The sequence below is a fragment of the Rhinopithecus roxellana genome, chromosome 19, assembly GCF_007565055.1.
Source record: "Rhinopithecus roxellana isolate Shanxi Qingling chromosome 19, ASM756505v1, whole genome shotgun sequence".
Classification (NCBI taxonomy): Eukaryota; Metazoa; Chordata; class Mammalia; order Primates; family Cercopithecidae; genus Rhinopithecus; species Rhinopithecus roxellana.
Genome location: NC_044567.1, coordinates 49,315,536 through 49,342,115, shown reverse-complemented (window position 1 = coordinate 49,342,115; position 26,580 = coordinate 49,315,536). Strand labels below are relative to the sequence as shown.

Below are 26,580 nucleotides of genomic sequence, written 5' to 3'. Positions count from 1 at the left end.
TCATTAAAAAAGGCCCCTGACCAAGCTATCAAGTCTCCACTCAGCAAAAAATCTACAACACTCATCTTTCTGGGAGATCAGCCTATCTTCTGCTTAAAAGCTAACATCGGCCGGGTGCGGTGGCTCAAGCCTGTAATCCCAGCACTTTGGGAGGCCGAGACGGGCGGATCACAAGGTCAGGAGATCAAGACCATCTTGGCTAACACGGTGAAACCCCGTCTCTACTAAAAACTACAAAAAACTAGGCGGGCGAGGTGACAGGCGCCTATAGTCCCAGCTACTCGGGAGGCTGAGGCAGGAGAATGACGTGAGCCCGGGAAGCGGAGCTTGCAGTGAGCTGAGATCCGGCCACTGCACTCCAGCCTGGGCGACAGAGCGAGACTCCGTCTCCCAAAAAAAAAAAAAAAAAGCTAACATCAAGGTGCAAGAGACTAAGAGAAGCTGCTCGTTTATCAGCCTACGTACTTAAATAAGAACAGTGTATCTTATACAGTAGACTAAATGGTACAAGGCTAATCATTAGTGTGTTTGTCTCCAGCATTTGTCCTATAGACAGAAAAAAGTGTCAAAATGAGAAAAGCCTGGAACTTAGAGCCAATGACCCTAGTTGAAAGTCTAGCTCCACCGATGAGCTACCTGACCTTGTCCTGAACGCCTGATGTCCCTGAACCTGTCTCCTCAACTCTAGTTATAGTGAGAGTAGTGCATCTTTCTTCTTATTATTTTTTTAAGACAGAGTCGCCCAGGTTAGAGTACAGTGGTGCTATTTTGGCTTACTGCAACCTCCACCTCCCAGTTTAAAGTGGTTCTCCTGCCTCAGCCTCCCGAGTAGCTGGGATTACAGTCGCCCACTACCACGCCCGGCTAATTTTTTATTTTTAGTAGAGACAGGTTTTTACCATGTTGGCCAGGCTGGTCTTGAAATTCTGACCTCTGATGATCCTCCTGCTTCTGCCTCCCAAAGGGCTGGGATTACAGGCATGAGCCACCACATCCAGCCCCTAACTGGCTTTTTATCAGCAAAAGTTTCAGGTCAGCTCCTGGTTTTGACCTCAAGAGTACTGGTTATTACTATATTGTAAGATGCATGGCTGGATGCAGTGGCTCACGCCTACAATCCCAGCACTTTTGGAGGTTGAGGTGGGTGGATCACTTGAGGTCAAGAGTTTGGGACAGCCTGACCAAGATGGCAAAACCCCATCTCTACTACAAAAAGTTAGCCAGGCATAGTGGCAGATGCCTGTAATCCCAGCTACTCGGGAGGCTGAGGCAGGAGAATCACTTCAAACTGGGAGGAGGAGGTTGCAGTGAGCTGAGATACGCCACTGCACTCCAGCCTGGACGAAAGAATGAGACTCCAACTCAAAAAAAAAAAAAAAAAAAGCCAATTAGGGCCACTTGTAGAGAGGGAAGAAACCATCTGTGGCCACTCCTCCAGAGACATAGTGAGATTATACAGACAGCCAATCAGTCTGTGTTTAGAGACAACTGCAGTTGAAATCCAGAAAGATTACTTTTACTTTACTAGTGATAATCAAGCAAAATACAAAGAGGAGACAGTCTAGATATCATCTTTGCATAGGTCCTAACTGTCTGCTGTCAGAAGTCACACTCATACCTACTTGGACATTAACGTAACACAAAAAAGGGGCCTCTTTTTACACCACACCCAAAATTCAAAGCATGAGTAGAAAGGTACTGATCTGAGAAGCACAAAAGTAAATCTCAAAACCTAGTTTCTGCACCAAGCAATCAGACCTCTCTAAAGCACATACGCACCAGATGTTACCAGGCTGCTGACACGGAGAATCTAAGATTTCACACTCTGCGTATGTTAAATTACAAGTCAGACTACTATGGTAGATAAATCTTCTGGTCAAAGCCAAATGCAAACTAAGTCAATGCAAATGCTACAGTTCAGTTCCCTAAGTCCCTCAAACCACCTGATGTCCTTAAGAGCTCCAAACACGGACTTTCCAGGCCAAGAATTTAACAGTCTAGGAAATACACTGAATGGGCTTAAGGGAAAGAAGTGAGTGGGGGAGAAGGAAGAGAGTAGTATGAAGACCTGAAGAGCGCTGGTCTCATCAAACGTCGTGACTCTGAAAACATGCTGGCCTCAGAGTGAGCAGAACTGCAGTCAAGGGAGTCCCTACCTGCCTCCCTGCATACCGAAGCGCAAGCTTCCCGCTCACCAAAGCCTGGACATCTTCTGGGCTAGAAAAAAAGACATACTTGGTCAATTGCTACAGATGTTATGCTTCTAAAGGTAGGTTTGGGCAAATTTCTTTTTAACAGAATTCCACTGAAGACTCTGCCCGCACAGATAATCAGCCCAACCTTTAAACCCATATGCCCATCACATTGCAAAAGCTAGGTTTTCTCCACTCTGGGCCACAGTTCAGCCTGAAGGGTAGAAAAACTCCAATATTAGAAAGCTGAACTGAACCTACCAAAAGCAATAGACCCAACAAGCAGAACTGTAAGTTTAAGTCAAATCCCAGTGTAACAGGTTTTATTAAAACATAGCCCTTATGTAATCCAAAGATCCAAAGAGAGTTCTTAGTCAATACTTCATTTATTCCCACAAGAATTGAGTAATTCTGTAGACTTCTTTGTAAGTAGGTCTGTCATACTTTTGTTGTTCACTTTTTCAAACCTCTCCTTAACCCTTCCTTCCTCATTCAGGGTGGCTCAGTTGGCTGGTACTGGCTGATCTGTAAGCTATTTCCTGACCCTCTGTCCTGTGCTCTGCACCTATGAGGACACAGAGTATTTAAAGGATGAGAATTCTCCAAGAGGAGCTGGGAAGGGGATTTCTAAAATGTCTCCCTGATTCTGAAAGACTAGCAAGCGAAAGTTTTCTGGACCACCTTTGATCCTCCTGCTCTACCTCAGCCAGTCCTAGAGGCTGCAGCTACTGCTGTTTCTGTAACTGGCCAAACTCCCTGCTCAGGCCATCTCTGCCATGGCAAACAGACTTGCTGAAGGATCTGAGTTCTTGTAGTCCAGAGTTAAGGTGCACCTACGTGTTGAGCATGATTTTGCACAGCAACATGTACTTCAGAGATGTGATGGCCTTGGGGCTGTCGATGGAGTCATAACCCTCAAATGCCTCATAGAAGTATGAGTACGCAGTTTTCCAGTCCTTCTCTTCTGCTGCATGGATAATACCTGGGCATTGAAAAGAAAGGAATAAGAACATATAAAATAATAGAGCCATAAAAGATCAGAGCTGGGAGGCACCTTAGAAATCTACCTAACCGGGCACAGTGGCTCACACCTGAAATCCCACACTTTGGGAGGCTGAGACGGAAGGATCATGTGAGCCCAGGAGTTTGAGACGAGCCTGAGTAACACAGTAAGACCCCATCTCTTAAAAAAAAAAAAAAAAAAAAGGACCGGGCGCAGTTTCAGCTCACACCTATAATCCCAGCACTCTGGGAGGCTGAGATGGGCAGATCATCCGAGGTCAGGAGTTCAAGACCAGACTGACCAACATGGAGAAATACCATCTCTACTAAAAATACAGAAGACCAGGAAGTTGATCAATCCCGAGGCTGCTGAGAGACAGTGGCGCGAGTGGGACAGTTGCCAGGGATGGCTGAGCGTGAGGATGCAGCCGGTGTCCGGGCTGCTCTCCTGTACGCTGCGCAGAGTCCTGTGGCTCTCGGGCCTCTCTGAACCGGGAGCTGCCTGGCAGCCCCAGATCATGGAAGAGAAAGCGCTAGAAGTTTATGATTTGATTAGAACTATCTGGGACCCAGAAAAGCCCAATACTTTAGAAGAACTGGAAGTGGTCTCAGAAAGTTGTGTGGAAGTTCAGGAGATAAATGAATAATATCTGGTTATTATCAGGTTCACGCCAACAGTACCTCATTGCTCTTTGGCGACTCTTATTGGGCTGTGCTTAAGAGTAAAACTTCAGCGATGTTTACCATTTAAACATAAGTTGGAAATCTACATTTCTGAAGGAACCCACTCAACAGAAGAAGACATCAATAAGCAGATAAATGACAAAGAGCGAGTGGCAGCTGCAATGGAAAACCCCAACTTACAGGAAATTGTGGAACAGTGTGTCCTTGAACCTGACTTATAGCTGTTTTAAGAGCCATTGGCCTGTAATTGTTTGATATATTTGTTTAAACTCTTTGTATAATGTCAAAGACTCATGTTTAACACATAGGTGATTTGTACCTCAGAGCATTTTTTTAAAAGACTCTTTCCAAGCGAGATTTAATTATAAGGTAGTACCTAATTTGTTCAATGTATAACATTCTCAGGATTTGTAACACTTAAATGATCAGAGAGAATAATATTTTCTAGTTATTATATGTAAGATGAGTTGCTATTTTTCTGATGCGCATTCTGATACAACTACTTTTCGTGTCAAATATCTACTGTGCCCAAATGTACTCAATTCAAATCATTACTCTGTAAAATAAATAAGCAGACGATTCTTGTAATGAAAAAAAAAAATACAAAACAAATTAGCCGGGTGTGGTAGCACGTGCCTGTAATCCCAGCTACTCGGGAGGCTGAAGAAGGAGAATCACTTGAACCCAGGAGGCGGAGGCTGTGGTGAGCCAAGATTGTGCCACTGCACTCCAGCCTGGGCAGCAAGAATGAAATTCCGTCTTAAAAAAAAAAAAAAAAAAAAAAAAAAAAAAAAAAAAGCCAGGTGCAGGGGTTCACTCCTGTAATCTCAGCACTTTTGAGGGGCTAAGGCAGGAAGATAGCTTGAGCCCAGGAGTTTGAGCCTAAGTAACAGAGTTAGACCTTGTCTTTTTTTTTTTTTTTTTTGCACAGAGTCTTGCTCTGTCACTGAGGCTGGAGGGCAGTCCCACAATCTCAGCTCACTGTAACCTCCGCCTCCTGGGTTCAAGCAATTCTCCTGCCTCAGTCTCCCAAGTAGCTGGGATTACAGGTACCCGCCACCACACCTAGCTAATTTTTTGTATTTTTAGTCGAGACGGGTTTCACCATATGTTTGCCAGGCTAGTCTTGAGCTCCTGACCTCGAATGATCTACCCACCTCGGCCTCCCAAAGTGCTGGGATTACAGGTGTAAGCCACCACATCGGCAGACCTTGTCTCTTTAAAAAAAAAAAAAAAAAAAAGGCCAGGCGTGGTGGCTCATGCCTGTAATCCCAGCACTTTGGGAGGCAGAAGCAGGAGGATCATCTGACGTCAGGATTTCGAGACCAGCCTGGCCAACATGGTAAAAACCTGTCTCTACTAAAAATACAAAACCAGCCAGGCATGGTGGTGGGCACCTGTAATCCCAGCTACTCGGGAGGCTGAGGCAGGAAGATCTCTTGAACCCAGGAAGCAGAGGTTGCAGTGAGCTGAGATCATGCCATAGGCACTCCAACCTGGGCGACAGAGTAAGACTCTGTCTTAAAAAGAAAAAAAAAAAAAAAAAAAAAAAAAAACAGGCCAGGCACAGTGGCTCATATCTGCAATCCCTCACGTCTATAAACCCAGCACTTTGGGAGGCCAAGGCAGCCAGATCACTTGAGGGTCAGGAGTTCAAGATCAGCTTAGCCAACAAGGCAAAACCCCATCTCTACTAAAAATACAAAAATTAGCCAGGCTTCGTGGTGCACACCTGTAATCCCAGCTACTCAGGTGGCTGAGGCAGGAGAATCATTTGAATTCGGGAGGTGGAGGTTGCAGTGAGCCGAGATCATGTCACTGCACTCCAGCCTAGGCAACAGAGTGAGACACTGTCTCAAAAAAAAAAGAAAAAAGAAAAAAAACTCTGCATCAATTCCATCAACTTACTGATGAGGTCAGGAAAGGATAAAGAACCTGCTCTGCCAGGCACAGTGGCTCACGTACGTAATCTCAACACTTTGGGAGGCCAAGGTGGGCGGATCACCTGAACCGAAGAGCTCAAGACCAGCCGGGACAACATGGTGAAACCCCATCTCTACAAAAAATTAGCCAGGCCTGGTGGCACATGCCTGTAGCCCCAGCTACTTACTCAAGAGGCTGAGGTAGGAGGATCACCTGAGCCTGGGAGGCTGAGGCTACAGTGAGCTGTGACAGCGAAAATGCACTGCAGCATGCGTGAGAAAGTGAGACCATCTCAAAAAAAAAAAAAAAAAACCTGCCCAAAGTCGCCATAGTTAGCAATGTGAGAGCTGAGATTAGATGAGAATCCAGGTCTCTGACCTCCCAGCTCAATGTCATATTGCCAATATAAGTTCCCAAAGGAGTTAGAGACCCACCTTAAAAGGGACCTGAAAAACACATACTGTACGATCTTTCTTCCATGCTTCTCACCACCATTCCAGTCCTGCTTCCTTTTGGAGCTACAGGAAAAGGCCATGTTTACCCTCCATGACATCACATGCACATGTCAGGGAGTTGACCTAAACATCTCTAGACTGCCTGAATGACCTGTTTTAATAATATTAACTACTTTAAGATAGCTTTTCTAAGCCTGACAGTTTTATATTTATGCAACTGTCATGGGGCGGGGGAGACAGAATCCAACGTCTTATATTTTCATTTCAAATATTTATCATTTATGGATGTGCTTTTGCCTAAATGCACTCAGTATACAGCTCTCACATTAATGCCAAATCCATGAACGGAATTATACATGGCTAAACAGTATTTCAGACTGATATACCATATACCATATATATGACTGATATACCACAGCTGACCTAACCAATCCTCTACTGCTTAAGAAGTTGAGTTGCTCCCAATGAGCTTAACTTTGATTGAACCTGCTACTACTGCCAACCTATGCTATCACTTGGGATAACATAAAAATTAGTTCTTTCCAAGCTTGGGAGGCATCTAAACCCTAAAATTCTCTATTTGTGTATATTAGCTCTAACTCTGCCCCAGCCCTTTAAGAAGTTACAGAACTGAGCCCCATCCATTTGTTTACCACAACTGCTTCCCAACATCTTTCACATCAAGATACATGTAGAAAGTATTTGGCACACTAGAGTCAAAGGATGACGCTGCTGACACATGATCCCAAGAATTCAATACCAGCAGGAACCTTCTGACTTCACCATTTATTGAGTGATGCATCCTTTCAGCCTACCCAAAAAACCTCCCACTTTGGGTTACTGGAAATCAGATCCTTTTTCTACTACTGTTAAGTATACAGGCCTCAAGGAATATCTGCTCTTCTCTGTAGCCAAGTCCCTTCAACAACCCAACAAACTATTAATGCTGCTAAATTAAATGAGACACATCTCCATTTTTCCACATCTCCCAGTATACAGGGAGAACAGGCCAGACACAAAAATATGTATGGTTAAAAAACAAATAAATAAAATAAGGCCCAAGAACCGGTATACTGCTTTGCTAAACACATTAGTTAATAGGGGCCGTATCACCACTCTGAGTGTCATGGATGACACATGAAAAGTTTATTGTTAAAAACAGAAACAGGCCAGGCACAGTGGCTCACGCCTATAATCCTAGCAATTTGGGAGGCAGAGGTGGGCGGGTGGCCTGGCCAACGTGGTGAAACCCCATCTCTACTAAAATACAAAAATTAGCTGGGCATGATGGCAGGTGCCTGTAATCCCAGCTACTCGGGAGGCTGAGACAGGAGAATCGCTTGAACCCAGGAGACAGTGGTTGCAGTAAGCCGAGACTGCGCCACTGCACTCCAGCCTGGGCAGCTGAACAAAACAAGACCCCATCTCAAACCAACAACAACAAAAAAAAAAAACAGAAACAAAGGCCAGGCATGGTGGCTCATGCCTATAATCCCAGCACTTTGAGAGGCCAAGGTGGAAAAATTGCTTGAGCCCAGGAGTTCAAGATCAGTTTGGGCAACATGGCGAAACCCCATCTCTACAAAAAGCTTGGCATGGTGTCACGCTCCTATAGTCCCAGCTACTCAGGAGACTGAGGTGGGAGAATCACTTGAGCCTGGGAAGTTGAGGCTGTGGTGAGCTGCGATTGCACCACTGTGCTCCAACCTGGGCAACAGAGTGAGACCCTGTCTCCAAAAAAAAAAAAAAAAACAAAGGTAAAAACAAAACAAAAAACTAGACTGTCACTCATTCAACACAAACATTAATGAGGGTCTATCATGTGCCAATTATTACCATTTGACAGATGAGCTAAACATAAATTAAGTAACTTGCCCAAAGTCACATACTAGAAAGCAGCAGAACAAAATGTCAACCTAAGAAAGCCTGATCCTGGATCACTACATCCCTGACAGATGAGGCAAGTAGGCATTATCTTTTACAGATGAGAGGTAACACAAGCACTTAATTAAACTAGTCTTCTGCCTCCAATTTCAACATTCCTTCAATAATGATGCCTCCAGTAAAAAAAAAAAAACCGCTGAATACAAAAGAAAATATTCCACCTGCCAATCCATTGCTTCCTAGCCCCACATTCACACACACTATCAGAAAACTACATACCACACTCAGCTGAAATCGGGTTATCATTCTTCAGCCCTGATTTGAAGCCCTTTGGAAAAGTCAACCAACTTTACAAAGATCTCCAAGAGTCAACAGACTTGGGGTAGGCCAATCCCAAAGGAAAACGCTACTATTCTGAGTAAGTGGCTAAGAGGAAAGTTAAGGGAGTCTTCTAAGTGCGACCTATCTCTAAGTTTGGTTCTAATAGGCAGATTGCCTGGTCTAGTACAGATAGGTATGTTCTTAATACATTTTAGGCAGTTAACAGGAGGAAAGCTGCCAGTTAGAAAGGTAGCTTTCAAATTGGTGCTTTGAAGAAGCTAGAGCCAAATCAGCCAATTTTATTCTCCAGCCCCAACCCCCCATTCCTTCCACCTATAAATAAGACGAGTTTTTTTTTCTTTTTTTTGAGACGGAGTCTCGCTCTGTTGCCCAGGCTGGAGTGCAGTGGCGCGATCTCGGCTCACTGCAAGCTACGCCTCCCAGGTTCACACCATTCTCCTGCCTCAGCCTCCCGAGTAGCTGGGACTACAGACACCTGCCACCACGCCCGGCTAATTTTTTGTATTTTTAGTAGAGACGGGGTTTCACCGTGTCAGCCAGGATGGTCTCGATCTCCTGACCTCGTGATCCACCCGCCTCAGCCTCCCAAAGCGCTAGGATTACAGGTGAGCCACCACACCCAGCCAAAATAAGATGAGCTTTAAGAAAACACATCCCAGGAATAGCTACGTCTGTTACCCGACTGCATGTCCAAGGTGGCCTGCAATTTAGGTGGGCAGTAGATGGCATTTGCTGTGGTTCGAGCAGAGGTTAAGGCAGCTCGGGCTTTCGGCAGGTTGCTCAGGGCATGGTATGTTTTGCTTTCTAAAAGTTGTACTTCCACCAAAAGAGCTTTGTCGTCCATCTTTTTCAACTCCCGCAGCAGCTGAGAACCTGAAAAAAGAAAAGATATATTCTCCTTTATTAGCCATCAGCTTAATAGCTAAATACTGTAACAGCCCACTCTCCCACCCTCGTAACACCCAGGATTTAAAAAAAAAAAAAAAAAGCCTAAACTCAAAAAAGGTTACCGCTAGACCCCATGCAATAATTAAATTTTCCACTAATGTGCTATCTTCCAAGAGGAAAACACAACTCTTTGAAGTTTTCTGCTTCCTGAGGACAATATTAGAGCCAAGAGTCCTATGAGCTTACTCCTAAGATTTAAATACAGTGGAAATCTCTACCTATAAAATGCTAAATCTAGTTATCCAGTTCAGAAAGACACAATCTTGCTCTCTTCTTGTCCAGCAATCACAAGACTATATAAGAAACACTGAGGCCGGGCGTGGTGGCTCAAGCCTGTAATCCCAGCACTTTGGGAGGCTGAGACGGGCGGATCACGAGGTCAGGAGATCGAGACCATCCTGGCTACATGGTGAAACCCCGTCTCTACTAAAAATTACAAAAAAAACTAGCCAGGCGAGGTGGCGGGCGCCTGTAGTCCCAGCTACTCAGGAGGCTGAGGCAGGAGAATGGCATAAACCCGGGAGGCGGAGCTTGCAGTGAGCTGAGATCCGGCCACTGCACTCCAGTCTGGGCGACAGAGCGAGACTCCGTCTCAAAAAAAAAAAAAAAAAAAAAAAGAAACACTGAGCACCAGGGTTGATGAAGAAGTAAAGAGTTCTGGATATACCAATGTTCTCCAAATACACCTTCTTCCCTGACTCCCCCATCTCAAACTAGAATATCAAATTCAAATAGACTTACACCATATACATAAATTGACTCAAAATGGATCAAAGACCTAAATTTAAGAGTGAAACCTATAAAACTTCTAGAAGAAAACAGAAATAAATCCCTGTGGCTTTGCATTTGGCAATGATTTCTTAGATATAACACCAAAGCATAAGCAACAAAAACAAAAAACAGGTAACATAACTTCATCAAAATTAAAATGTACTTAAAGGGACACCATCAAAGGAAAAAAACAACCCACAGAACAAAGGGAAAAAAATTGCAAATCATGTATCTGGTAAGGGACTTGTATACAGAATAAAAAATAAACCTAAATGCCCATCAACGGCAGACTGAATAAAGAAAATGCAGTATATATATACCATAGAATACTATGCAGTCATAAAAAAGGACGAGAGCATGTCCTCTGCAGGAACATGAATGGAGCTGGAGGCTATTATCCTTAGCAAACTAAAGCAGGAAGAGAAAACCAAATACTACACGTTCTCAGAAGTGGGAGCTAAATGATGAGAATACATGAACACACAGAGGGGAACACCACACACTAGGGCCTATCATAGGGTGGGAGAAGGGAGAGGATCAAGAAAAATAACTAATGGGTACTAGGCCTAACACCTGGGTGACAAAATAATCTGAACAACAAATTGCATGACACGAGTTTACCTATGTAACAAACCTGCGCATGTACCCCCGACATTAAAATAAACTTAAAAAAAAAAAAGAACTTCAGAATAAAAAATAAAAACAAGAGCTGGGTGTGGTGGCACACGCCTATGGTCCTAGCTACTCAGGAGACTGAGGCAGGAGGATTGTTGGAGCCCAGGATTTCCAGGCTGCAATGAGCTATGATTGCACCACTGTACTCCATCCAGGCTGGGTAACAGAGTGAGACCCTATTTCTAAAAAATAAAAACACAAATAACCCAATTTAAAAATAAGCAAAGGATCTGAATATTTATCCAAAGACATACATATACAGGAGGCCAGGCACAGTGGCTCAAGCCTGTAATCCCAGCACTTTGTGAGGCCAAGGCGGGCGCATTACCTGAGGTTGGGAGTTCGACACCAGCCTGGCTAACATGGTGAAACCCCCATCTCTACTAAAAATACAAAAATTAGCTGGACATGGTGTTGCACGCCTATAATCTCAGCTACTTGGGAGGCTGCAGCAGGAGAATCGCTTGAACCCAGGAAGTGGAGGTTGCAGTGAGCCAAGATCATGACACCGCACTCCAGCCTGGGAGACAGAGCAAGATTGTCTCAAGAAAAGAAGAAAAAAAGGCCGAGCGAGCATGGTGGCTCACGCCTGTAATCCTAGCACTTTGGAAGGCCAAGGCGGGCAGATCACAAGGTCAAGAGTTCGAGACCAGGCTGGTCAACATGGTGAAAACGTGTTTCTACTAAGAATACAAAAATTAGCTGGGCATGGTGGCAGGTGCCCATAATCCCAGCTACTTGGGAGGCTGAGGCAGGAGAATCGCTTGTACCCGGGAGTTGGCGGTTGCAGTGAGCCAAGATCACGCCACTGCACTCCAGCCTGGGTGACAGATAAAGACTGTCTCGAAAAAGAAAAAAAAAACAAGACATACAAAGGAGCAATAAGCACATGAAAATATGCTCAGTATCATCAGTCATTAGGGAAATGCAAAACAAAAACATAATGAAATACCATTTAGGATGGCTAAAATTAAAAAATAACAAGTGTTAGGGCCGGGCGCAGTGGCTCAAGCCTATAATCCCAGCACTTTGGGAGGCCGAGACGGGTGGATCACGAGGTCAGGAGATCGAGACCATCCTGGCTAACACAGTGAAACCCCGTCTCTACTAAAAAATACAAAAAACTAGCCGGGCAAGGTGGCGGGCGCCTGTAGTCCCAGCTACTCGGGAGGCTGAGGCAGGAGAATGGTGTAAACCCGGTAGGCGGAGCTTGCAGTGAGCTGAGATCTGGCCACTGCACTCCAGCCTGGGTGACAGAGCAGACTCTGTCTCAAAAAAAAAAGAAAAAAAAAAAGTGTTGGGGGGGATATGGAAAAACTGGAACCCTTATACAATGTTGAAGAGAATATAAAATGGTGCAGCCACTTTGGAAAATAGCTTAGCAGCTCCTTAAACAGCTCATCAGTTACCATATGACACAGTAATTCCACTTCTAGGTATATACCCAGAAGAAGAACATGTCCACATAAAACCTGTTCATAGCAGTATTCTTTTTTTTGAGACGGAGTCTTGCTCTGTCGCCCAGGCTGGAGTGCAGTGGTGCTATCTCGGCTCACTGCAAGCTCCGCCTCCCGGGTTCACGCCATTCTCCTGCCTCAGCCTCCCGAGTAGCTGGGACTACAGGCGCCCGCCACCTCGCCCGGCTAGTTTTTTGTATTTTTTAGTAGAGACGGGGTTTCACCGTGTTAGCCAGGATGGTCTCGATCTCCTGACCTCGTGATCCGCCCGTCTCGGCCTCCCAAAGTGCTGGGATTACAGGCTTGAGCCACCGCACCCAGCCAGCAGTATTCTTAAGAGCTAAAATGTGGAAACACAGGTGTCCATCAACTGATGAATGGATAAACACATGTGATATATCCTTACAATGGACTATTATTCAGCAATAAAAAGGAATGAAGTACTGACACATGCTACAACATAAACCCTGAAAACATAATGCTGCGTGAAAGAAGCCAATCACAGAGAAACAAATATTGTATCATTTCATTTCTAAGAAATACCCAGAACAGACAAATCTACAAATATACCAAGAGCTTAGTCATTGCCCGGGGCTGCTAATGGATAGTAAGTTTCTTTCTAGGGTGATAAAAATGTTCTGAGACCAGGCACGGTGGCTCACACCTGTAATCCCAGCACTTTGGGAGGCCAAGGCAGGCAGATCATTTGAGGTCAGGAGTTCGAGACCAGCCTGACCAACATGGTGAAACCCCGTCTCTACTAAAAAATACAAAAATTAGCCAGGCATGGTGGCAGGTGCCTGTAATCTCAGCTACTTGGGAGGCTGAGGCAGGAGAATCGCTTGAACACAGGAGGCAGAGGTTGCAGTGAGCTAACATTGCACCACTGCACTCCAGCCTGGACGACAGAGCGAGACTCCCTCTCAAAGAAAAAAAAAAGTTCTGAAATTTTTTTCTTTCTTTGGAGACAGAGTCTTGCTCTGTTGCTGAGGCTGGAGTGCAGTGGCATAATCTTGGCTCACTGCAACCTCCGCCTCCCGGGTTGAAACGATTCTTCTGCCTCAGCTCACATGTAGCTGGGATTTCAGATGTGCACCACAACGTCCTGCTAATCTTTTGTATTTTTAGTAGAGATGGGGTTTCACCATGTTGCCCAGGCTGGTCTCAAACTCCTGAGCTCAGGCAATCTGCCTATCTTGGCCTCCCAAAGTGCTGGGATTACAGGCATGAGTCACCACGCCCAGAGGAAAACATTCTGAAATTAAGTAGTGGTGATAGTTGTACAACTTAGTGAATATACTAAAAACCACTGAATTATACACTTTAAAAGTGAATTTTATGGTAAGTGAACCATATCTTATTAAAGTTATTTTTTAAATGCTACTATTTGAACCATATGAAATTGCCACTTCTGCAGTCCAAAAACTGAATGTTGGAAACTCTTCAACCTAATAGATCATAAGAGCCATGTTCTTTTGTTCAGAAAAAATAGTCCAGATCTACCCACTCATAAAAAGCAAGCAGTGGCCAGACACGGGGGCTCATGCCTGTAATCCTAGTACTTTGGGAGGCCAAGGTGGGCAGATCACTTGAGGTCAGGAGTTTGAGACCAGCATGGCCAACATAGCAAAACCCCATCTCTACTAAAAATACAAAAACTAGCCAGGCATGGTGGCACATGCCTGTAGTCCCAGCTACTCAGGAGGCTAAGGCAGGAGAATCGCTTGAACCTGAGTTAAGATTGTGCTGCTACACTCCAGCCTGGGCAACAGAGTGAGACTCTGTCTCAAAAAATAATAAATAAATAAATAGATAAATAAAAATAAAATTTAAAAAAAGCAGGGAAGATTTCAAGGTGCTTAAAGGCCACACAGGAGAAAGGCTTCAGTTGGCCACTCTAGCTTCCAAATATATTTGTACCCAATTAATTTCTTGATTTTTAAAACAGATTTTAAGTATATAAGCAGATATAGTAAACAGGACAACAAGCCAAACATTTCCAATTTAAAAACCTAAATCTGAAATTTAACAGAGTACTACATGCAAAATATAGACATACATTTTTTTAAATTTCAGTTATTAAAATGGAATTGATTTTACTGCTCTAAATTCAAGTAAACTTAAAACTACCCATTTGTCCTCTAAATTTGACAGATTAACTCTAGCCAGTTTTTTAAACTTTCAAATAACATTTTCTCATGACAAATGCAGAACTGTAAGCTACCTTAAATCCTTCTTAGAAGTGGGTAGAATATAAATTAACAGGTAATTAATAAGAGTAGCCAGGTGGTTTAGAATACACTCATTTAGCTAGCTGAGATGACTTATTACCAGCTTACTTACCCAAATGCAATGCTTCCTGGTACCTCTTGGTATCAAAGTACAAAGACACCAGTCTTGCCTAGGAAAGAGAAAAGGCATTGATTGAAGGGGGGGGGGGAAGCCACAGAAAGAAATCAAAGATTGACATCACAGAATCGTTACTGTTAAATACGCAATTTCTGATGATAGCATCAAATTCAGCATAAGAGATGATCTAGCCAACGTATTGTCCCTATTATAGCCAGCAAATGACTGTTAACTTTACCATGTTGTTGCTTATTACTCTGAGCCAAGTAGCAAATCTGTCTCAAAACTTCAATCAGAGCAATTCTCATAAATGGGGCTACCATCAATAATCTTTCGGTATTTAGGTAATTACGAAGTTGCTGAAGATACTTTTGATAAGGATGGTACTGCTTACATTTACCATCTATCTCATGCTTAGAGACCTGAAATCAGTACCAATGTAAAACCTACCTCCAAAGCTTGGCGTAAGAACGTTCTTTTCTCTGATTTGGCCCATTCGATGCACTCTAAACACAGCTCGACCTGCAATAAGGAGAGACAGTACATGCAACATTATGCCCTCAAATTCTTCCCACAAACCATGCTTTGGAGAACAGCTTAAATTCCCTCCTTACATATCATCCATATTGCTCTATTTAGTGTCTGATCCACAGTATCTCAATGTGTAATAGTTATATCATAATGGAGCATCAACTTGGCTTTTTACACATAAAATATCTTTGTGTTTAGATTATGTTTTTTAGGAAAAGAGCTTTATCTTCAAGACTCCTCTTCTACCTACCCAGGAGAGACCAAGAACTTCCAAACAACATGTATAGCTCTGGAATGTAGATTTCTAGACAGATTAGGAATTTTTAAAGCACAGATTTCTTACTGGCTAGAAATAGTAATGGTAATGTATAATACACAGGTAATAAAGGGGAGAAATTCTCATCCTAAGCACTAATGCCTCATTCCTAGCAGTTGCTTTTAAGACTCGAAAGGTCCAGCTGGCTTTTTCCCTTTCAGATTCTAAGCAATGCAACTAATCAATTCATCATCACTCTTAAAGCAAACAGGTACAGTAACTTAGCTTGTATTAAAGGGAATAAAAGCTGGTCCAGGGCCGGGCGCGGTGGCTCAAGCCTGTAATCCCAGCACTTTGGGAGGCTGAGACGGGCGGATCATGAGGTCAGGAGATTGAGACCATCCTGGCTAACACAGTGAAACCCTGTCTCTACTAAAAAATACAAAAAACTAGCTGGGCGAGGTGGCGGACGCCTGTAGTCCCAGCTACTCAGGAGGCTGAGGCAGGAGAATGGCATAAACCCGGGAGGCGGAGCTTGCAGTGAGCTGAGATTCGGCCACTGCACTCCAGCCTGGGCGACAGAGCAGACCCCGTCTCAAAAGAAAAAAAAAAAAAAGCTGGTCCAAAGGTAGTGACGATTACAGGCATGCACCACCATGCCTGGCTAATTTTTTCTATTTTTAGTAGAGACGGGGTTTCTTCATTTTGGTCAGGCTGGTCTCGAACTCCCGACCTCAGGTGATTCACCTGTCTTGGCCTCCCAAATTGCTGGGATTACAGGCACGAGCCACTGCACCTGGCCAGCATTTCTTAAGAGAACTGTGGATTTATATAAAAACCTGTTGTATTAGCAGTTAGTTCTCGATTGTTCACAGTCAGTTACAGATTGAGCTCCTGATCTACTCTTTCCCTGCTTCTCACTACTGCACTTTGACTAGTCTTAAAAAAAATTTTTTATTAAAAAAAAAAGAAATTAGAATTAGCCTAATGCGTAAAAGCGCTTTTAAGCTTTAAAGGCACTCTGAACCCCGACTCCTATCTGCCACCTAAGTAGTGAGGTAAGGTGCAAAGTAACTGACTTAAAGCAGCACTCAATGCTAAACAGTCTAGCACACCATCATGTATCCCTGACATGCTAGCTTTGACAGAGTAAATATTAAGTACTGCAGATCTTCTATCACTTTGGTTACTGCAAGTTTTATATTAAGGTTGCTAATTAGAGCATAAGACCAAAAGAAATGAAATGAGAAACTGAGCTCTCCAAAGAACTGCTAATACAACAGGTTTTTATATAAATCCAAAGTTCTCTTAAGAAATGCTGTCCAGGTGCGGTGGCTCATGCCTGTAATCCCAGCAATTTGGGAGGCCAAGGCAGGTGGATCACCTGAGGTCGGGAGTTCGAGACCAGCCTGACCAAAATGAAGAAACCCTGTCTCTACCAAAAATAGAAAAAATTAGCCAGGCATGGTGGTGCATGCTTGTAATCCCAGCTACTCGGGAGGCTGAGGTAGGAGAATCCATTGAACCTGGGAGGTGGAGAGTGTGGTGAGCCAAGATCGCACCATTGCACTCCAGCCTGGGCAACAAAAGTGAAACTCCGTCTCAAAAAAAACAAAGAAAAGAAAAGAAATGCTGTAAGAAGGAAAAACTACAGGGACATAATCCAAATTGATAGGATCTTCTACTTTTACATCCTAAATTCTAGCTCTGTAAATAAATTAACAGATAACATTACACGGTACTCAGAGGATGCACCAGGAAGAGAACCAACAAAACCTTTACAACTCCTCACTGGAGCCCCCTGGTGGCTACCTAATCTCCAACTCTAAACTCAACTGAACTCATAAAAATTCTCTAAAAATAAGACAGAACCAAAAACTAAAATAAAAGCAAGCTATATCACAATTGCAGAGCTTTGAGTTATATTCTGAAAAGCTAAATTCAAAGTAAGATTTCTAATATAAATGGAACTGAAAATATTTCTCTGAATAGTCTTAGCAAAAGGAAATATAAGTGTTTAGTTCCACGTGACTTGGAAGGGTAAGAAATGCTTCCCCCGCTTGCAAGTTTTACCCAGCGAGATTTTTCAAAGGACACAAAAATGAATACCCGGGACTTAGAAATATTCCTCTGTAAGTTATATTTCAATAAATCATTTACCATACCCACCTACCAAAAAAAAAGAATGCCTGGGCTATTGATTCATTAGTCTAGAAGAGAGTTTGGTCACTTAAAGTATATCGCTAAGTAAGAAACAATGAATTATACTCCTGCAATTCACCTGCCTCCATTTCCCTGATAGTCCAGATATTAAGTGATTCGCCTAAGGTGAACTGACGGGTAACATCAGAGGATTTGCCAGTAAGAGAGCCAACAAAACCTTTGTAACTCCTCATTGGAGCCCCCTGGTGGCTACCTAATCTCCAACTCTAAACTCAACTGATCTCATAAAAATTCTCTAAGGGCCAGGAGCGGTGGCTCAAGCCTGTAATCCCAGCATTTGGGAAGCCGAGACGGTGGACGGGCGGATCAGGAGATCGAGACCATCCTGGCTAACACGGTGAAACCCCGTCTCTACTAAAAAAAATACAAAAAACTAGCCGGGCGAGGTGGCGGGCGCCTGTAGTCCCAGCTACTCGGGAGGCTGAGGCAGGAGAGTGGTGTAAACCCGGGAGGCGGAGCTTGCAGTGAGCTGAGATCCAGCCACTGCACTCCAGCCTGGGTGACAGAGCGAGACTCTGTCTCAAAAAAAAAATTCTCTAAAAATAAGACAGAACCAAAAACTAAAATAAAAGCAAGCTATATCACAATTGTATAAGATGAATTTACCTAAGGACTACTAATCAGTTAATATCTGGACTATCACATATATCTGCTGCTGGCACCAGAACTTGTGCCTAACTGCAGCACTCTATCTTAACCCAGCCTTAAGTTGAGGTCATCACAGGTGTTTCTCCTACAGCAAGGATTTTTTTTTTTTTTTTTTTACACGAACTGGATATCTCTCTTTTTTTTTTTTTTTTTGAGATGGAGTCTCGCTCTTGACTCCGTCTCAAAAAAAAAAAAAAAAAAAAAAAAAAAAAAGGTGCTATTGTGTTTAATTTGGGTAGACTACACCAGAAAAGTTGCCCATAGGCTACTCCCTATAGATCCGTGGAAGGTAAGGTTAATTCTGCAAGCTGAGTTCACTATTTGGCAAGAGTCTGGTTCGGTCTTTCTTCCCTCCTCTTCACCTTACTTTTCCACTCCCCAGCTCCTGCCCACCAACCCATCCTCACTCTCTCACTCCCCAAGTCACATGCCCTCACTTTCTAGGCTCCAAACCTTGCATTCATTTGAACAGATCATAACCTGAATCATACCAACTTTGGGAATAGCAAGCTGAAGATGGTTCTATAGATGTATCTGTCTTTTGTTTTGTTTTGAGACAGAGTCTTGCTTTGCTGCCTAGGCTGGAATGCAGTGGCACAATCTCAGCTCACTGTAAGCTCCACCTCCCGGGTTCATGCCATTCTTCTGCCTCAACCTCCCCAGTAGCTGGGACTACAGGTGCCGCCACCATGCCCGGCTAATTTTTTGTATTTTCAGTAGAGATGAAGTTTCACCGTGTTAGCCAGGATGGTCTCAATCTCCTGACCTCGCAATCAGCCTGCCTCGGCCTCCCAAAGTGCTGGGATTACAGGCGTGAGCTATCGCGCCCTGCCATATCTGTCTTTTTTTTTTTTTTGAGACAGTGTCTCGCTCTGTCGCCCAGGCTGGAGTGCAGTGGCATAATCTCGGCTCACTGCAAGCTCTGCCTCCCAGGTTCACACCATTCTCCCGCCTTGGCCTCCCGAGTAGCTGGGACTACAGGCGCCCGACACCACGCCCGGCTAATTTTTTGTATTTTTAGTAGAGACAAGGTTTCACCGGGTTAGCCAGGATGGTCTCGATCTCCTGACCTCGCAATTGGCCCGCCTCAGCCTCCCAAAGTACTGGGACCACAGGCGTGAGCCACCGCACCCGGCCAGATACATCTGTCTTACAGTTAGTCCTCAAATAGAAAAAAGCAAGGAAAATCCCCTCCCTCATACTCTCAGTACCAAACTCCTTAACACAAAACTCTAGCTGTCTTAACAGTTTTCTAAAATGTCTTCTTTTACCAGTCACGGTGACTCATATCTGTAATCCAGGCACTTTGGGAGGCTGAGGCAAGCAGATCACTTAAGACCAGAAGTTTGAAACCAGCCTGGGCAACACAGCAAGACCCTATCTCTACAAAAAATTGTTTTAATTAGCCAGATGTAGTGGTGCACATCTGTAGTCCCAGCAACTTGGGAGGCTGAGGCAGGAGGATTCCTTGAGCCCAGATGTTCAAGGTTACAGTGAACTACGATCGCACCCCTGCACCCCAACATGGGCCACAGACCAAGACCCTCATTTCAAATAAATAAAATAAATAAAACCCCATTTCGCCTCGGGCCTCAATACTACCATGATAGCCATCCGCCTATGACTTGCTTGTCTATTCTTTCCCAACACCCAATCAAAAAATTTTAAAAAAGAACTAAGAATAAAGCCAGGTGTGGTGGCTCACACCTGTAATCCCAGCACTTTGGGAGGCCGAGACAGGCAAATCACCTGAGGTCAGGAGTTCAAGATCACTCTGGCCAACATGGCAAAAGCCCATCTCTACTAAAAATATAAAAATTAGCTGGGTGTGGTGGTGTGCACCTGTAATCCCAGCTACTCAGGAGGCTAAGGCAGGAGAATCACTTGAACCAGGGAGGCAGAAGTTGTAGTGAGCCAAGATCACACCACTGCACTCCAGCCTGGGAGACAGAGCGAGACTTCATCTCAAAAAGAAAAAAGAACTAAGAATAAAAATTATATCCTATTTCCCCAAGTCAGAGACCTTGAGTTACCTAAACGAATGTACTAACAACACCCAATGCTTACATCTCAATTCAATAAACTCAGACCTTAATTCAACAAAGGATTTCCTGGCTGGGCATGGTGTCTCACATCTGTAATCCCAGCACTTTGGGAAGCCGAGTCCAGAGGATCACTTGAGCCCAGGAGTTTGAGACCAGCCTAAGCATCATAGCAAAAATCCCATCTCTGCTAAAAATACAAAAAAAAAAATTAGCCAGATGTCGTGGTGTGTACCTGTAGTCCCAGCTATTTGGGAGGCTGAGGTGGGAGAATCACCTGAGCCCAGGAAGTTGGGGCTGCAGTGAGCTGTGAGCACACCACTGCACATCTACCATAGGGAAGGCACAGGCACAGTCCATACATTCAACAAAAAGGTATGCAGCTTCTTCAAGCCAAAGTACTCTAAGTGCCAGGAATACAACACTTAGAGTATATAAGTATACTCTAAGACAGAGTCTCACTCTTCTCACTCTTGCCCAGGCTGGAGTGCAGTGGCACTATCTCAGCTCACTGGAACCTCTACCTCCCGGGTTCAAGCGATTTTTGTGCCTCACCCACCTGAGTAGCAGGGATTACAGGTATGCACCACCACACCTGGCTAATTTTTGTAAAAAACAAATATTTTTTAAAAGGAAAAAAGATAGGTTGATCAAGGAAAGTCTCTGAGGAAGATGTAAGATGTAAGCAAAGACTTGAAACAATATAAAGAAAAAAACCCTGTTAAGATCAAGCTGACAGCAATCCATATGTATATAAATGTCCCAACCCCAGACAGTTTGAAGCATAAGGCAATAAGGCCAGTAATTACAGCTGTAAAGAAAGTAAAAGGAGACTAGTATAGTGGATGTGGTCAGAGGTAGCCATGGTTAAGGAATTTGAACTGTACTGGGAATGAGGAAGGCTCTGTGGTACTGCAAGGCATATAGTGCTTCACCTAAGTGAGATTATATTACAGTAAAGGAGATAAGGCAAGTGTAAAGCAATTGTCATACAAGGAAGAATAATCAGAAATAGAGCATATACAAAATATAATGTGAGTCAGTGAAAGAGTTAAAACCACATCAAACTCAGGAAGGAAAGAGTTGAGAGGAGGTGGAACTTGAGATAAGGCTATGGAAGAGAAAGGTACAGCATGAGGGTCATACAGGCTTGTTCAGCAAACAGCCAGGCATCCAACATGGCTGACATGTTTGATATGCTTAGTAGAGTCCTGGGAGATTAGACTACTGCAGTAGGTTGCAGTAGGTTTTATTATAGAAAACCATTAATTATCTAATTCTGCAGGCAATGGAAAGCCACTGAAGGTTTGAGTTGTGGGAGAAGAAGGAGAGGAATAAAATTATCAGAGGGCTATTTGGTAAGGTATCTCTGACAATGACTGAATGAGGTTTTTGCAGTAGTCCAAATAAAAAATAATTAAGAACCAAACTAGATGGCAGTTGTAAAGAGAGAACACGATTGGGCACAGTGGCTCACACCTATAATCCCAATACTTTGGGAGGCCGAGGCCAGCAGATTACAAGGTCACGAGTTCGAGACCAGCCTGGCCAACATGGTTAAACTCCATCTGTACTAAAAATACAAAAATTAGCCGGGTGTGGTGGTGGGCGCCTGTAATCCCAGCTACTTGGGAGGCTGAGGCAGGAGAATTGCTTAAACCCAGGAGGCAGAGGCTGCAGTGAGCCGAGATCGCAACACTGCACTCCAGCCTGGGTGACACAGCAAGACTCTATCTTGGGGAAAAAAAAAAAGAGAACAAATACAAAAGAGGTGGAGAAACTGAAGAAAGCTGAATTGACAAAATTAAACAAATGGCTGGATGTTGAGGTTGCCCATATTGAGTCTGAGGTGCAGGTGAGACAATCTGGATAATCCACAATTTGCTCCAAAACAAGCAAATAACCTATAATCCACAAAAATTACCAAAAGAAGTCCTGCTTAGTGGAATAAGACTCTGGTTCTTGCTAAAAGCAAAGCTGCTAACCATCAAAAATATCAGCCTTAGCCAGGCATAGTGCTGCACGCCTGTAATCCCAGGGCTTGAGAGGGCAAGGCAGGCAGATCATTTGAGTCTAGGAGTTCAAGATCAGCCTGGGCAACATGGCAAACCCCCCGCTCTATAAAAATACAAAAATTAGCCCAGCATGGTGGTGCATGCCTGTAGTTCCAGCTACTCATGAGACTGAGGCAAGAGGATCACTTGACTCCATAAGGTTGAGGCTGCAATGAGCCAAGACTGTGCCACTGCACTTCAGCCTGGGCAACAGAGCAAGACTGTCTCAAAAAACGAAAACAAGAACAGCCTTTACTAAAAACTAAAACGACACTGATGATAAAATGATACAATGCCTAAAAGTGTTTCCTTTCACCCTAAGGAAAGGAAGAAAGGTCTTTAATGTATATAAATGTAATGTGCAATGAACAATGACAACATACAACCACAGTTAAGAGAAAGCCTAACCAGTCAGGGAGCCACATGACAAAGTCCAGGAAATCCTACTAGTGAACTGTAACAGAGCACTAAAACATGACTTGAATGGATTTCCACAAAGGAATAGGAGAAATGATCATTAAACAAATGCAGGTCCGGTGCGGTGGCTCACGCCTGTAATCCCAGCACTTTGGGAGGCCAAGGTGGGTAGATCACCTGAGGTCAGGAGTTCAAGACCAGCCTGACCAACATGGTGAAACCCCGTCTCTACTAAATATACAAAATTAGCCGGGCATGGTGATGCATACTTGTAGTCCCAGCTACTCAGGAGGCTGAGGCAGGAGAATCCCTTGAACCCAGGAGGCGGAGGTTGTGGTGAGCCAAGATCGTGCCATTGCACTCCAGCCTGGGTAATAAGAGTGAAACTCCATCGCCAAAAGAAAAAAAAAAATGTTGTTCTACCCACCGAGCTCTAGGTTATGGGGAGGGATAATTTCAAAAACTTCAGTGTGCAAAAAGGAGCAGCTTCCATAATTAACTTTTCTGCCCAAAACCTTCCAAGCAACATTTATCAGTCAGTTTCAAATTAACATTTACTGATCAATCTATTTTAAGGTACTCTATTTCAAACAAAGGATAGTACCACTTTCATGAGTTTTTTAAGGTATAATTTTTTTAAAAAGTTAGTTAAGGGCCGGGCACGGTGGCTCAAGCCTGTAATCCCAGCACTTTGGGAGGCCAAGACAGGCGGATCACGAGTTCAGGAGATCGAGACCATCCTGGCTAACACGGTGAAACCCCGTCTCTACTAAAAAAATTACAAAAAACTAGCCAGGCAAGGCGGCGGGCACCTGTAGTCCCAGCTACTCAGGAGGCTGAGGCAGGAGAATGGCGTAAACCTGGGAGGCGGAGCTTGCAGTGAGCTGAGATCCAGCCACTACACTCCAGCCTGGGCGACAGAGCGAGACTCTTTCTCAAAAAAAAAAAAAAAAAAAAAAGTTAGTTAAGACTAATAACCCAAATAACTTTTAATATATTCCTTAAAATAACTGACACTTTAATTCAAAATAGTCATCTATTTTTTATATACTATCATTAAACAGTTTTGTCAGAGACATAAATTTGAAGACTGCTCTACAAACAAATTTTCTACAAATAAAGTTAGTATATAGTGTTTAAATCAGCATTCAAAGAATCATTAAAGCCAGATTTTACAACAGGTATGATTCCAAAGTGGGATCCATGTGTCCTAGGTTTCTGAAATTCCCATTTATTCAATATGCTACTATGGCCTTTCATACCTTTCATGCCCACAGAGGCCACAGCAAACAATCAGACATATAACCAACTAGCAATTCTGCCCTTACATTATCTGACATTTTATATTTGTTCATTGCCTGCCTTCCCCATTAAAAAATAATCCTCATGACAACAGTGACTGTGTTTTTACAACTGTATCCCCAATACCTAAAACAGTGCCTAACACGTAGCAGGCACTCAATGAGTACTGATCAATATATTCATAAGAAAAACAACAACTATATTCTTCCTACAAACAGATTCAAGCAATGACAATATACCCTGCTTGAATCTGCCACTTTTTACGAATGATGTTTAATTTTGGTATGTGTCTCTTCCTGAATTGCAGAAAATACAGTTATCTTTGAGAAGGCTGGAAAAGATTCAGTGATTACAGACAGGCACTCTTTAATACAGCTCAGGGTCTAGTCTGAACTTGTGGGACACGTACAGGAACACCAGAGTCACTTCTGCACAATGAGACACAAACGGATGGATGCTTACCCCTCAATAAAGGCATATACGCAGTACAAAACATGCTAAGAAGGAATACCACAAGACTTAATTAGTGCTCAGAAGGAGCTTTGTGACACGAGATGAAAGGTACCACAGACACAGAAAACATTACAAAGGTGTGGCAATACAATACCTCAAAGACAAGAATCAGTTTGTGACCCTGATGTAATGAGGATTCCAGGGACCACTGACAATCTCCACTTACAAAGCAAAGCATGGAACAGACCCAAAGTATCAAATGCCCTGTAACAAAGAGAAACTGACATGATAAGTCCTGCGCTGTCCTCCCAGCTTTCCCTTCCACATTAGTACTAAAGTGCAGGCAGGCATTTCTTTCATGGAAACAAACTTTTCTCCATATTGTCTACTTTCTGTCATTAATATCACTTACCTCCTGCCCTGTAGCTGCTTCCATATCAAGAAACAGATCAAGAAGAGATCGGACCAGGCGAGCTGCTTTAGCCTTGCTGATGGAATTCAAGAAGGGTCGTACATACTTCAGGAGTCCCCCAAGCTCTGTATGAAAGGCAATTCAAAAAGAGAAGTAAACATCGACATTTGAGACAAAATATCCACTTAAGAAACTGACCGAATGTCATAAAAATCGGTACTTACATCACTGGAATCAGTCTAAATGAAACTTACTAGGAGTTTAAAGCATTCCTAGCAAATAGCAGAGTAGCAAAAACACGTTAACATCATATACCAAATTTGCATTCTGTTACCTACTCAGCCACTGGATTACTATGAAGTTCCAAGAAAAGCTCATGTCTCTGCTTCATTTATCCATCTTAATGAAAGATAAACAGCCAAGTATTCATAATCTCAAAAAGCAGTTTTCTAGAACATGAAATATGCTCTGTCCCTGCCACCTTCACAAAATTACTTCCTCACAACCAACAAATATGATCAGGTTATACAAGTAATTTTTTTCTAATTTCCAAGTCTGCTTCAGCTGTTCCCCTTAAACAGACAGAGATTTTTCCACTCCAGATTCCTTTTTCATGTCTTTCTGCAGTGCTCCGCAGTTTAGCCTTTCTGCAATATCACTTCCCTGGCACTCTTCTGAATAAACTTTTCACATAGAAGAGTGTTTTGCCCTTAAAGTGCTACTGTATCTCTTTTAAATTCCTCATTAATCTTCAAAACCTAAGTCTTAAACTATGACCAAAAAAGGGATCCATCATAGAGCTTTTCCCCCACTTTATAGACGAGGGCAGTATATGAACTCTAAAGAAACATCTTTTGAAACAATAAACTAGAGATATGCTTGTTAAAGAGTAAAAATTAGAGAATGTTTCAACTAAACAGCTAATGAGGTATTTTTGGAATGTAGGTTAAAATTACTTTAGTGCCACTGCCTCTTTAATATTCTCCAATTGCAGACTCACCCCCCTGAGAACTCTAATTCAGGGCAAGCAAACCTCACCCTCCAGAGAATGCTAATTCAAGGCCCTGAAATCCTCATCTGCCTGAATAGTAAGAGAATGCATGGGACTGTGTCAGGCACTTAAGAACTTGAAATAGAGTAGAAAAGTTCATCTTTTCCCTTCACTCCCCAGTAATGACCTTTGATTCCCAATGTTTAAAACTTTTTGTCATTCTGCCACCTCATTCACCTCTGCACAAGACTACAGCATATACTCCTGCTTTCAAGAGGCACTAATGCCATAATCCCATCTGAAATGTCTTGCCATCTTCTCAGCCTATATAAATCTTATATATCCTTTTAGGTCCATCTGAGGTCCTATTGAGTTTTCCACGTAACTCCAGTCTACAGGGATTCTCCCCCTCAAATTCCTTTTGCATTTATTTCAATTATATTATGTAATGATAGCTTTTTTAAAGTAGTCTGGAGCAATGTCCCTTCTCCCATAGAATTTCCTCCTGTGCCTGAACAATTCTGAATGATTTCTAGTCACAGAAATGTTCACGAAGCAGCCTATTCTAA

General features: G+C 43.2%; 1 protein-coding gene across 1 annotated transcript in view; it reads right to left on the bottom strand.

Moving 5' to 3' along the window:
- Positions 1–26,580, bottom strand: part of PSMD11 (proteasome 26S subunit, non-ATPase 11) — a 43,066-nt gene that overhangs the window by 7,535 nt on the left and 8,951 nt on the right. Inside the window, exons 3-8 of the mRNA XM_010372267.2 lie at positions 25,021–25,145; positions 15,133–15,204; positions 14,677–14,734; positions 9,161–9,355; positions 3,030–3,174; positions 2,157–2,217 (exon numbers count right to left, since the gene is read on the bottom strand). Coding sequence (XP_010370569.1) covers positions 2,157–2,217; positions 3,030–3,174; positions 9,161–9,355; positions 14,677–14,734; positions 15,133–15,204; positions 25,021–25,145 — 656 coding nt within the window. The remainder of the gene's footprint in view (positions 1–2,156; positions 2,218–3,029; positions 3,175–9,160; positions 9,356–14,676; positions 14,735–15,132; positions 15,205–25,020; positions 25,146–26,580) is intronic.